Raw genomic sequence first — 13599 nt, forward strand, 5'->3', positions numbered from 1 at the left:
GAGATACGGCCTCTAGCCTGGATACAAGATGAGATACAACCTCTAGCCTGGATACAAGATGAGATACAACCTCTAGCCTGGATACAAGATGAGATACGGCCTCTAGCCTGGATACAAGATGAGATACGGCCTCTACCCTGCATATAAGATAAGATACGGCCTCTACCCTGCATATAAGATGAGATACGGCCTCTAGCCTGGATACAAGATGAGATACGGCCTCTAGCCTGGATACAAGATGAGATACGGCCTCTAGCCTGGATACAAGGTGAGATACGGCCTCTAGCCTGGATACAAGATGAGATACGGCCTCTAGCCTGGATACAAGATGAGATACGGCCTCTAGCCTAGATACAAGATGAGATACGGCCTCTATCCTGGATACAAGATAAGACACGGCCTCTACCCTGCATATAAGATGAGATACGGCCTCTAGCCTGGATACAAGATGAGATACGGCCTCTAGCCTGGATACAAGATGAGATACGGCCTCTAGCCTGGATACAAGATGAGATACGGCCTCTAGCCTGGATACAAGATGAGATACGGCCTCTAGCCTGGATACAAGGTGAGATACGACCTCTAGACTGGATACAAGATGAGATACGGCCTCTAGCCTGGATACAAGATGAGATACGGCCTCTAGCCTGGATACAAGATGAGATACAGCCTCTAGCCTGGATACAAGATGAGATACGGCCTCTAGCCTGGATACAAGATGAGATACGGCCTCTAGCCTGGATACAAGATGAGATACATCCTCTAGCCTAGATACAAGATGAGATACGGCCTCTAGCCTGGATACAAGGTGAGATACGACCTCTAGCCTGGATACAAGATGAGATACAGCCTCTAGCCTGGATACAAGGTGAGATACGACCTTTAGCCTGGATACAAGATGAGATACAGCCTCTAACCTGGATAGACAATGACGTACGGCCTCTAACCTGGTTACAAGATGAGATACGGCCTCTAACCTGGATACAAGATGAGACACGGCCTCTAACCTGGATACAAGATGAGATACGGCCTCTAACCTGGATACAAGATGAGATACGGCCTCTGGCCTGGATACAAGATGAGATACGGCCTCTAGCCTGGATACAAGATGAGATACGGCCTCTAGCCTGGATACAAGATGAGATACGGCCTCTAGCCTGGATACAAGATGAGATACGGCCTCTAGCATGGATACAAGATGAGATACGGCCTCTAGCCTGGATACAAGATGAGATACGACCTCTAGACTGGATACAAGATGAGATACGGCCTCTAGCCTGGATACAAGATGAGATACGGCCTCTAGCCTGGATACAAGATGAGATACGGCCTCTAGTCTGGATACAAGATGAGACACGGCCTCTAACCTGGATACAAGATGAGATACGGCCTCTAACCTGGATACAAGATGAGATACGGCCTCTGGCCTGGATACAAGATGAGATACGGCCTCTAGCCTGGATACAAGATGAGATACGGCCTCTAGCCTGGATACAAGATGAGATACGGCCTCTAGCCTGGATACAAGATGAGATACGGCCTCTAGCCTGGATACAAGATGAGATACGGCCTCTAGCCTGGATACAAGATGAGATACGACCTCTAGACTGGATACAAGATGAGATACGGCCTCTAGCCTGGATACAAGATGAGATACGGCCTCTAGCCTGGATACAAGATGAGATACGGCCTCTAGTCTGGATACAAGATATGATACAACCTTCTTCATGGACAGAAGATGAGATACGGCCTCTAGGCTGGATAGACTATGACATACGGCCTCTAGTCTGGATACAAGATGAGATACGGCCTCTAGCCTAGATACAAGATGAGATACGGCCCCTAGCCTGGATACAAGATGAGATACAGCCTCTAGCCTGGATACAAGATGAGATACGGCCTCTAGACTGGATACAAGGTGAGATACGACCTCTAGCCTGGATACAAGATGAGATACGGCCTCTAACCTAGATACAAGATGAGATAGAGCCTCTAGCCTGGATAGGCGATGACGTACGGCCTCTAACCTGGATACAAGATGAGATACGGCCTGTAGCCTGGATACAAGATGAAATACGGCCTCTAGCCTAGATACAAGTTGAGATACGGCCTCTAGCCTGGATAAAAGATGAGATACGGCCTCTAGCCTGGATACAAGATGAGATACGGCCTCTAGTCTGGATACAAGATGAGACACGGCCTCTAACCTGGATACAAGATGAGATACGGCCTCTAACCTGGATACAAGATGAGATACGGCCTCTGGCCTGGATACAAGATGAGATACGGCCTCTAGCCTGGATACAAGATGAGATACGGCCTCTAGCCTGGATACAAGATGAGATACGGCCTCTAGCCTGGATACAAGATGAGATACGGCCTCTAGCCTGGATACAAGATGAGATACGGCCTCTAGCCTGGATACAAGATGAGATACGACCTCTAGACTGGATACAAGATGAGATACGGCCTCTAGCCTGGATACAAGATGAGATACGGCCTCTAGCCTGGATACAAGATGAGATACGGCCTCTAGTCTGGATACAAGATATGATACAACCTTCTTCATGGACAGAAGATGAGATACGGCCTCTAGGCTGGATAGACTATGACATACGGCCTCTAGTCTGGATACAAGATGAGATACGGCCTCTAGCCTAGATACAAGATGAGATACGGCCCCTAGCCTGGATACAAGATGAGATACAGCCTCTAGCCTGGATACAAGATGAGATACGGCCTCTAGACTGGATACAAGGTGAGATACGACCTCTAGCCTGGATACAAGATGAGATACGGCCTCTAACCTAGATACAAGATGAGATAGAGCCTCTAGCCTGGATAGGCGATGACGTACGGCCTCTAACCTGGATACAAGATGAGATACGGCCTGTAGCCTGGATACAAGATGAAATACGGCCTCTAGCCTAGATACAAGTTGAGATACGGCCTCTAGCCTGGATAAAAGATGAGATACGGCCTGTAGTCTGGATACAAGATGAAATACGGCCTCTAGCCTGGATACAAGATGAGATACCGCCTCCAGCCTGGATAGACTATGACGTACGGCCTCTAACCTGGATACAAGATGAGAAACGGCCTCTAACCTAGATACTGTCGGGATGAGATACGGCCTCTAGCCTGCATATAAGATGAGATACAACCTCTAGCCTGGATACAAGATGAGATACAGCCTCTAGCCTGGATAGACTATGACGTACGGCCTCTAGTCTGGATACAAGATGAGATACGGCCTCTAGCCTGGATACAAGATGAGATACGGCCTCCAGCCTGGATACAAGATGAGATACAACCTCTAGACTGGATACAAGATGAGATACGACCTCTAGCCTATATACAAGATGACATACGGCCTCTAGCGTGCATACAAGATGACATACGGCCTCTAACCTGGATACAAGATGAGATACGGCCTCTAGCCTGGATACAAGATGAGATACGGCCTCTAGCGTGCATACAAGATGAGATATGGTCTTTAGCCTGGATACAAGATGAGATACGGCCTCTAGCCTGGATACAAGATGAGATACGGCCTCTAGCGTGCATACAAGATGAGATATGGTCTTTAGCCTGGATACAAGATGAGATACGGCCTCTAGACTGGATACAAGATGAGATACGGCCTCTAGCCTATATACAAGATGACATACGGCCTCTAGCGTGCATACAAGATGACATACGGCCTCTAACCTGGATACAAGATGAGATACGGCCTCTAGCCTGGATACAAGATGAGATACGGCCTCTAGCGTGCATACAAGATGAGATATGGTCTTTAGCCTGGATACAAGATGAGATACGGCCTCTAGCCTGGATACAAGATGAGATACGGCCTCTAGCGTGCATACAAGATGAGATATGGTCTTTAGCCTGATACAAGATATGATACAACCTCCTTCATGGACAGAAGATGAGATATGGCCTCTAGGCTGGATAGACTATGACATACGGCCTCTAGGTTGGGTACAAGATGAGATACGGTTGGGCATCGAGGCATACAGGTCCAGTATGGTATCCTGAAGCACATTTGCCCACAGATGTCACAGCTGGGACTGTAGACCCTGTGCACTCATAGGTTGGTGAAGCCGGCGTCCCATCTGGTCCCATAAATGCTGGATCGGTGGTAAATCTGGTGACCGGGCAGCTAAGAATGTGTAATATGGAGGAGACATTCCTGGGAAACCCTTGCTGTGTGCGGGCGAGCATTATCCTGCCATGAGAGGAGCACATGTGGCGGCACGTATCGCTGAGCTGTTAGTGTCCTCCTGTCAGTGCCAGGGGTGGCTCCGCAGATCATTACACCAGCAGGGTGGGGCAGTGTGTCGCTCCACAGGCAGGATAGAAGCACTCACCACGAGGCCTCCATACTCCAAACCGACCATCATCAGATCCCAAACAGAACCTCGTTCATGACACCATTGCAAACAAGGGTGACAGTGGCTGCTGTCAATGGCAGGACTCCTAATGGGCATCGTGACCCCAGATGTCCTCCTGTTAGGTCCCTGAAGCAGTCCGGGCAGAGACGGGGAGTGATGAAGGGGCCGCCTGTGTCTGGACGGTGGAGCTGCTCATGCCTGTCAGGGGATCGGACCGTGATCTGGGCCGTCCGGAACCTGATCACCGCGTGTCCTCGTGTAACCACTGCCCCCAGCATCTCCGAACCGCGGGGTCAAAACAGCCTAGATGGCAGCAATTCATCAAAGCCACCATCCTGCTTCTCTCAGCCCAATGATGCGCCTCCTCCAAAGTCAGATGTCAGAGGCATGTCTAGCAGTAACTGATCTCTAACCAAGCAGTATACTGCCCAAAAGTAGCCTCTGAGAGCCTTTTTCTAGGGCAGCAGGGGAAGCACTTTTGCGCCCTCTTGTGGTGTATAATCCTACCACAATTATTTACCTGCCTGAGATGCAGGACGTGTTTCACACCCTCCGACATTTCTATAGTGTGATCACTCGCTGTCCGGGCAGAGATTATCATTAATTCCATATATTCTCTTCTTATATTTCTTCCTCTCCTCGGTCTCTGCAGAGTCGTTACAGTGTAGCAGTCCTCTGTCTCATATCTCCTATTTGATACTTTGTAACATTCACACACTGATAGTTTTTGCCATCTCCTTCTACAGGGATCGGGAACCACACCTGGAACCTGAAGCGGGTGAAGTACATGGAGGTGACCATCAAACCGGCTATCAACGGTAAGTGCCCCGGGCCCCCATATATGCTGTATGCTATGTATGTCGCTAAAGTAACAGTCACATGACCCGTATCTTCCAATCTCCAGAGTCCGTCTACATCCACGCCACCCTCCTGTGCCTCCTCTTCTTTCTCATCTTCTATCTGGGGGCGTTTGTGGTGTTATTAATTCATCATTTAAGGTGGGTTCCAGAAAACTGAAAGGTGGACAGTCCCCAGAATTATAAAGCACTGCACCCTCTTCTGGTGACTGTGGGTAGTACATGTTAGTGGTGGAGTGTGCTGCACCCCCTTCTGGTGACTGTGGGTAGTACATGTTAGTGGTGGAGTGTGCTGCACCGCCTTCTGGTGACTGTGGGTAATACATGTTAGTAGTGGAGTGTGCTGCACCCCCTTCTGGTGACTGTGGGTAGTACATGTTAGTGGTGGAGTGTGCTGCACCGCCTTCTGGTGACTGTGGGTAGTACATGTTAGTGGTGGAGTGTGCTGCACCCCCTTCTGGTGACTGTGGGTAGTACATGTTAGTGGTGGAGTGTGCTGCACCCTCTTGTGGTGACTGTGGGTAGTACATGTTAGTAGTGGAGTGTGCTGCACCCCCTTCTGGTGACTGTGGGTAGTACATGTAAGTAGTGGAGTGTGCTGCACCCTCTTCTGGTGACTGTGGGTAGTACATGTTAGTGGTGGAGTGTGCTGCACCCTTTTCTGGTGACTGTGGGTAGTGCATGTAAATAGTGGAGTGTGCTGCACCCTCTTGTGGTGACTGTGGGTAGTACATGTTAGTAGTGGAGTGTGCTGCACCCTCTTGTGGTGACTGTGGGTAGTACATGTTAGTGGTGGAGTGTGCTGCACCCCCTTCTGGTGACTGTGGGTAGTACATGTTAGTGGTGGAGTGTGCTGCACCCCCTTCTGGTGACTGTGGGTAGTACATGTTAGTGGTGGAGTGTGCTGCACCCTCTTGTGGTGACTGTGGGTAGTACATGTTAGTAGTGGAGTGTGCTGCACCCTCTTGTGGTGACTGTGGGTAGTACATGTTAGTAGTGGAGTGTGCTGCACCCTCTTGTGGTGACTGTGGGTAGTACATGTTAGTAGTGGAGTGTGCTGCACCCTCTTGTGGTGACTGTGGGTAGTGCATGTTAGTAGTGGAGTGTGCTCCACCCCCTTGTGGTGACTGTGGGTAGTACATGTTACTGGTGGAGTGTGCTGCACCCTCTTCTGGTGACTGTGGGTAGGACATGTTAGTGGTGGAGTGTGCTGCACCCCCTTGTGGTGGCTGTGGGTAGTGAAGTGCATTGTGCTCTCTTTTATACATTTTTGTTTTTCCAGAATGCAGAAGAAAGGTCTGAACATTAATGGAAGCCCGGAGGAAGGTGCGGCTGCTGGAGATTGAGTATTTGTGGTGATTACTCCCCAGTTACTCCATGTAGGGGAGAGATTATGTGACCACAGCATCTATTCAGATTCTCATTGTGTTACTATTACAGGAGAGGGAACGGTGGCAGCTTCACATCCCATCACCACCAGCACCCCAGAGGGCAGCAGCTATGGGGCGATAGGTAAGAGCAGCTACGGGGGATAGGTAAGTGCAGCAGCAGCTATGGGCTGATAGGTAAGAGCACCAGCAGCTACAGGGTGATCGGTAAGGCGGCAGAAGCTACGGGATGATAAGTAAGAGTGGCAGCAGCGAGGGGGTGATGGGTAAGAGCGGTAGCAGCAACTTCGGTGCGATAGGTTTGAGCAGCAGCAGCTATGGGGTGATAGATAAGAGCGGCAGCAGCAACAACTACGGGGCGATAGGTAAGAGCAGCAGCTATGGGGTGATAGGTAAGAGCAGCAGCCGCTAAGGGGCGATAGATAAGAGCGGCAGCAGCAACAATTACGGGACGATAGGTAAGATTTACAGCAGCCACAGGGCGATAGGTAAGAGCAGCAGCAGCCGCTATGGGACGATAGGTAAGAGCGGCAGCAGCCACAGGGCGATAGGTAAGAGCAGCAGCAGCCGCTATGGGACGATAGGTAAGAGCGGCAGCAGCCACAGGGCGATAGGTAAGAGCAGCAGCAGCTATGGGGTGATAGGTAAGAGCAGCAGCAGCTATAGGGTGATGGGTAAGAGCAGCAGCCGCTAAGGGGCGATAGATAAGAGCGGCAGCAGCAACAATTACGGGACGATAGGTAAGATTTACAGCAGCCACAGGGCGATAGGTAAGAGCAGCAGCAGCCGCTATGGGACGATAGGTAAGAGCAGCAGCAGCCACAGGGCGATAGGTAAGAGCAGCAGCAGCAGCTATGGGGTGATAGGTAAGAGCAGCAGCAGCTATAGGGTGATGGGTAAGAGCAGCAGCCGCTAAGGGGCGATAGATAAGAGCGGCAGCAGCAGTTATGGGGTCATAGGGGAGAGCGGCAGCAGCAGCTACGGGGCGATAGGTAAGAACAGCACACTGCAGGGAATGGCTGATAACAGGGAACAGCAGAATGCATTCACCCAGTTGCTGTCTGTGGTCAGAAGCAAGTGTCGGATTATCAGATGCCGGATTATTGGATTATCATATGCCGGATTATCGGATTATTTGATAATATTATCAGATGACGGATTTTTTGATTCTTATCATATTCAAACCATTTTTCTCCGCAGATGAGTCACGCCAAAGAAAAGGGAAATCTGTTCCGCCCATTCCTCGCCCGCGGGTTTACTCCGACAGCTCTGTGGATGAAGAAAGTGACTTTGACGGAATCCCGGAGATGGAGGGCGATAAAAATGTCATCCAAGCCAAGGTAAAGTTCACATGATGACGCTGCGGCGGCCATATTGTCCCCATGGTTCCCATTAGTATTCCAGTACATATGACTATTCCTCCTACAGACGCTGCTGTACGTGTCCGATCTGTCCATCAAGGACCGGAGAACCATCAGCAAGAAGTACAGGATCTACTTCTGGTGAGCGTACTCCTGTCTAGGTTGTGTGTGGCCCCCCTGCCTCATGGTCATGTGTGGCCCCCCTGCTTCATGGTCGTGTGTGGCCCCCCCGCCTCATGGTCATGTGTGCCCCCACCTGCTTCATGGTCGTGTGTGGCCCCCCTGCCTCATGGTCATGTGTGGCCCCCCCTGCTTCATGGTCGTGTGTGGCCCCCCCCGCTTTATGGTCGTGTGTGGCCCACCGCATCATGGTTGTGGGTGGCCCTTGCATCATGGTCGTGTGTGGCCCCCCCTGCTTCATGGTCGTGTGTGGCCCTTGCATCAAGGTATCTCTAGTTGTCGGTCCTTGTATCCTGGATTCATCGCTTCCCTTCTCTTCCCGCACAGGAACATAGTCACCATCGCCGTGTTCTACGCTCTGCCCGTGGTCCAGCTCGTCATCACTTACCAGACAGTAGGTAGCACCCTCCCCCGATCTGCCGACCCTGTCTCACATTCCACAATGCACCAGCGTCCTGCCGTATGTCTGCCATAGATTGCACATGAGCAGAGCCTGAAGCAGCAGGGACTGCAGAGAGATGACAAGTCCTGCCGCTCCAGAGTTAACCACATTGTGTGTGCAGCTCTGGATGTGACTGGAGCACAGGGCCTGATGTAACATAAGATCCATGTTGTCTTCTCTTCACCAGGTGGTCAATGTGACCGGAAACCAGGACATCTGTTACTATAACTTCCTGTGCGCCCATCCTCTCGGGGTTCTCAGGTGAGCCCCCTACATGGGATGGGGGGGTCGGTGTCACCCAGCTTTCTTAGGCCCCCTCCCCCATAAGACCTCTTACCTAGGCTGATGGCGGCCATATTGGTTGTCCCCCAGCTATTTGTCTTGAATGACCTGTAGATATTTAATGTCGTGCTTCTTCTTCTCCCCGTGTTTAGTGCGTTTAATAACATCCTGAGTAACCTGGGCCATGTCCTCCTCGGATTTCTCTTCCTCCTCATCGTCCTGTACAGAGATCTCCAGCACCACAGCTTAGTGGAGGTCAACGACATCTACGCCCTGGTACGAGCGCCGCCGCCGCGTTACAAGAGGCCGAGCCTCGGCGCTGTCAGCACCTCCCAGCGCTGCGCAAATGAGGAGCAATCTGCAACCTTCCTCTAAACTTCTCTTACCATTTGTAAGATCTTTGCTTGCTGTCAGTTGATGAAATCATCCCTGAAGCCTGAACCGTTACAGCTGAGGGTTTGGTACAGTTGTTTCTAGTCTAGACACAGCCCGGACTCCAGACTGATACATTGTAACAAGCTATGAGGACAGACTTGGGCCTATGATGTGTTTACTGGCTGGATACAATTGTAGCAAACACTCAGCGGTGAGAAGTGGATATACATAAGAATGATTCAATTCACTGACAGGAAGCTGAAAATTGCTGAATATTTTATAATACAATGATAACCCTTCATTTGTGGGAGGGGCTTGTAAGACTGACAGCTCTGCAGCTGCGGACCGGGCGCGCTGCGGTGAAGGGGGTGTTAATGCAGTTATTAGGTGACATCTCATCTTGTTGCAGGAATTCGGGATCCCCAAGCATTTCGGCCTCTTCTACACAATGGGCATCGCCCTGACCACAGAGGGCATCCTCAGCGCCTGTTACCACGTCTGCCCCAACTACTCCAACTTCCAGTTTGGTAAGAGACTGATATCATGAAGACCAATCCTGGAGGCTTCAGAGCTGAAATCTCCCAGTGTTCCTTATTCTGCTCAGAGCTCGCTCTGGTGATGTGCATTGTGGGAAGTGTCGTTTTTACACCTGGATCTGTAGCCTCCCATCCCTCTCCCTTCTTCCCGTCAAGTCCCTCTGTCAGTTCTTCCTGGCAGTAATTTACAGTGAGACAATCCTGCCATGTATCTGTGTTCTTCCTGGCAGTCAGTCACGGTGAGAACCCCCCTGTAAACTCCCCCCAGAATCCCTCTCTTAGTACTTCCTGGCAGTAATTCACAGTGACAGGATCCCCCCCGCTCACTGTATGGAGACAGGTTTCATTGAGTCAAATTTTTTGTAGGGTTGAGAAGTAAAAAATGCTGAGACGTGTAGTTCAGCGCTGACATGCGGGAGGATGAGGCTAACGTCTCCTCGGATTCGGTCCTGTACATTCAGTTTTTTTATGTTCCCTCCGCAGACACTTCCTTCATGTACATGATCGCCGGGCTCTGCATGCTGAAACTGTACCAGACGCGGCACCCCGACATCAACGCCAGCGCCTACGCCGCCTACGCCTCCTTTGCTTTGGTCATTTTCCTGGCGGTCCTGGGGGTGGTACGTACAAGGGGTTAATCTCTAATAGATAGATAGATAGATATGAGATAGATAGATAGATAGATAGATATGAGATAGATAATAGATAGATAGATAGATAATAGATAGATAGATAGATAGATAGATAGAGAGAGAGATAGAAGGATAGATAGATAGATAATAGATAGATAGATAGATAGATAGATTATAGATAGATAGATATGAGATAGATAGATATATAGATAGATAATAGATAGATAGATAGATAGATAATAGATAGATAATAGATAGATAGGAGATAGATAGACAGATAGATAGATAATAGATAGATAGGAGATAGATAGATAGATAGATAGATAGATAATAGATAGATAGATAGATAGATGTTCTCCAGAAAAGAGGCAGCACTCCAATGTAAAAGTGAACAGACGCGCTTTATTCCCCTCTGCTCATTGCAGTCTTTATACAAACTGGTGTCAGTATATCCACATTTATACCCACAATGCCATGTGAGTCAATTGGTGAGTTAATCAGTGACAATTACATGATTTTCCTATTTTATGACGTAAAGTCATGATTTTATGAAAGACACGGAGGCTCATATTGCGTTAACTTCCTTTACTGATACCACAGCAGCAAAGAAGAAAATCCATAGAATTAACATATCACCATGGCAACAAGCCTGCCCCCTTCCCTAGACCCTATATAATGTCCATACAGAGGGCAGAACCTCCTCTTTCTTGGCAGATGCCACACCAACCGGAACATAACAGGAACAACTTCAACGTAACTTCGGACCACGGAGCTGAAACCGGAACCGGAGAACAAACCACTGGAACACTCCAGGCGCAGCAGAACAGGTCTTCACCCAGAGACTGGAACATCAGCACATGGGAGGTATTCACCCTGGAAGAAAATGGAGTACATGACGGTAATATTAGGTAGTTCAAAGTTGTCACTTGGATACCAAGTAATAGAAAAAACAATACCATGTCAAGTAATAAAGACAATCAACGGCAATATAATTAATTAAATTCCAACTGGGTGGGAAGAAAAAGGGGGAGGGCAATACTCGCCTCCGTGTCTTTCATAAAATCATGACTTTACGTCATAAAATAGGAAAATCATGCAATTTTATCTCAAGACACGGAGGCTCATATTGCGAGTTCAAAGCTGTGCAATAACTGAAGTAAATACATGTTGTTGTTGTTGCGGGCGAAAATAATACTCCCTGAAAGTAGAGACCCTGGACCAATCCGCCGTCCTCATGATGTCCTCCAGTTTGGCCCCAGACACGAGCATAGAAGTGGATGAGGCTCCACGCGTGGAATGGGCCGTGAAGACGGAGGTGTCCACTCCTGCCAGGGACATGGTCCACTTAACCCAACGTGCCAGCGTAACGGTAGTCACAGGAGCAAACGGACGACGATAAGATAAAAATAAATGAGGAAACTCTGGAGATCGGTGTTGGATGGTCCGAGCCTCATATTCTTGAAGGCACGCCACTGGGCAGAGTGCTGGAACCGAAGGGAAACTTGGATAAAAGACCGAACGAATAGAAGTCTTGGTCCTGCGGGTGATATTAAAAATGACACCCTCAGGGGAAAAGGATCTGGCATCGTGGTCCAGAGCCCGAACGTCGGAAACTCTCTTACAGGAAATGAGGCATAAGAGGGTGACCAACTTGGCCGACAACTGGCGCAAGGAAAGGTCCGAATTGGCCGGCCAGGCAGAAAAGAAGGACAAAACAAGGGAGACATCCCATGTGGCGGAAAAACGCGGTCTAGGAGGGCGAGAAAGCCTAGAACCCTTAAGTAGGCGGCAGACCAATGGGTGTTGGCCCGCCGTACGACCGTCAAAACCTAGGTGTTGGGAAGAGATGGCCGATCTGAACAGGTTGATGGTTCTGTAGGCCTTGCCCTCCTCGAAGAGGGAGGTAAGAAAATTGAGAATGTCCGTCACAGGTGCTGAAATGGGATCCACACTTCGAGCCAGGCACCAGTCAGCCCAGGTTCTCCAGGCTGCTCTGTAGGCCCGTCTAGTGCCGGGAGCCCACGAGTCGTCCAGTAATCTTCTAGCTGCGTCCGAAAGGAGATTGCCTTGCTGGGAGACCCTGAAACTCTGCAAGCTAGAAGACGAAGAGATCCGTCCAGCAGGAGCGGGTGGGGACGACCCGCTGGGTCCACTAGAAGCGTTGTGAACTGCGGCAGTAGAATGGGAGGAAGAATGAGGAGCTCCAGTAATAAAGGAAACCACGCCTGAGATCGCCAGAAGGGGACTATGAGGGTCAACTCCGCCTCTTGGTGTCGGACCTGGTTGAGGACCCGCGGAATCATGGAGAAGGGTGGAAATGCGTAGTGCAGTGGACCGGACCAATCCTGAAGAAAGGCGTCTACAGCTTCTGCTTCTGGATCCGGGCGCCAGCTGAAGAATCTGGAGATTTGTCTGTTCAGGCGGGAGGCAAACAGGTCTATACAGAAGGGACCCCAGCGAGATGCAACGGAGGCGAAAACCTGAGCGTCCAATTTCCAGTCGCTCGAGTCTGAAAGATGGCGAGAACTCCAGTCTGCTTGGACATTGCGTAGTCCCGGGAGGTACTCTGCTACGATGGTAATGTCCTGATGGAGGCAGAACGTCCAAAATTCCTTGGCTAGGAAGGAGAGCATGGGGGAACGAGTGCCCCCCATGGAATTCACATACCGGACTGCGGAGATATTGTCCATCCGTAATCTTATGCAGGCATGGGCGATGCCTTTGGCAAAGCTGCGGATGGCAAAGGAGCCCGCCAAAAGTTCCAGGGCATTGATGTGGAGAGTAGATTCTTCCTCCGACCAACGCCCTCCGGTGGAAACACCCTCGCAGTGTGCCCCCCAACCCAAAAGGCTGGCGTCTGAGTCCACCGTGAAGTCCGGACGGGGTCCACAAATCGCCTTCCCGTTCCAGGCCGAAAGATTGTGGATCCACCAGTGTAGCTCGTCCCTGGTCTCCTGGTCGAGGGATATCATGTCGGCGTAGGATGCACCCGCATGTAGATGTGCCGTCTTCAGGCGTTGGAGCGCCCGGTAATGTAGAGGGGCGGGGAACACCGCCTGAATCGAGGAGGAGAGCAGCCCGATGATCCGAGAGAGATGGCGGAGGGAGAGGTGGTTCATGGTCAAAGTCCTGCGCAACTCCTTGCGAAT

At 50.2% G+C, this 13599-nt stretch overlaps 1 protein-coding gene across 1 annotated transcript in view; it reads left to right on the plus strand.

Moving 5' to 3' along the window:
• The window catches only part of SIDT1 (SID1 transmembrane family member 1), an 86784-nt gene that overhangs the window by 58890 nt on the left and 14295 nt on the right, over positions 1-13599 (plus strand). Inside the window, exons 9-19 of the mRNA XM_040422866.1 lie at positions 5144-5215; positions 5302-5395; positions 6537-6580; positions 6695-6766; positions 7843-7982; positions 8071-8144; positions 8511-8577; positions 8813-8886; positions 9060-9183; positions 9692-9809; positions 10302-10438. Coding sequence (XP_040278800.1) covers positions 5144-5215; positions 5302-5395; positions 6537-6580; positions 6695-6766; positions 7843-7982; positions 8071-8144; positions 8511-8577; positions 8813-8886; positions 9060-9183; positions 9692-9809; positions 10302-10438 — 1016 coding nt within the window. The remainder of the gene's footprint in view (positions 1-5143; positions 5216-5301; positions 5396-6536; positions 6581-6694; positions 6767-7842; positions 7983-8070; positions 8145-8510; positions 8578-8812; positions 8887-9059; positions 9184-9691; positions 9810-10301; positions 10439-13599) is intronic.

Source organism: Bufo bufo, chromosome 3 (assembly GCF_905171765.1).
Source record: "Bufo bufo chromosome 3, aBufBuf1.1, whole genome shotgun sequence".
Classification (NCBI taxonomy): domain Eukaryota; kingdom Metazoa; phylum Chordata; class Amphibia; order Anura; family Bufonidae; genus Bufo; species Bufo bufo.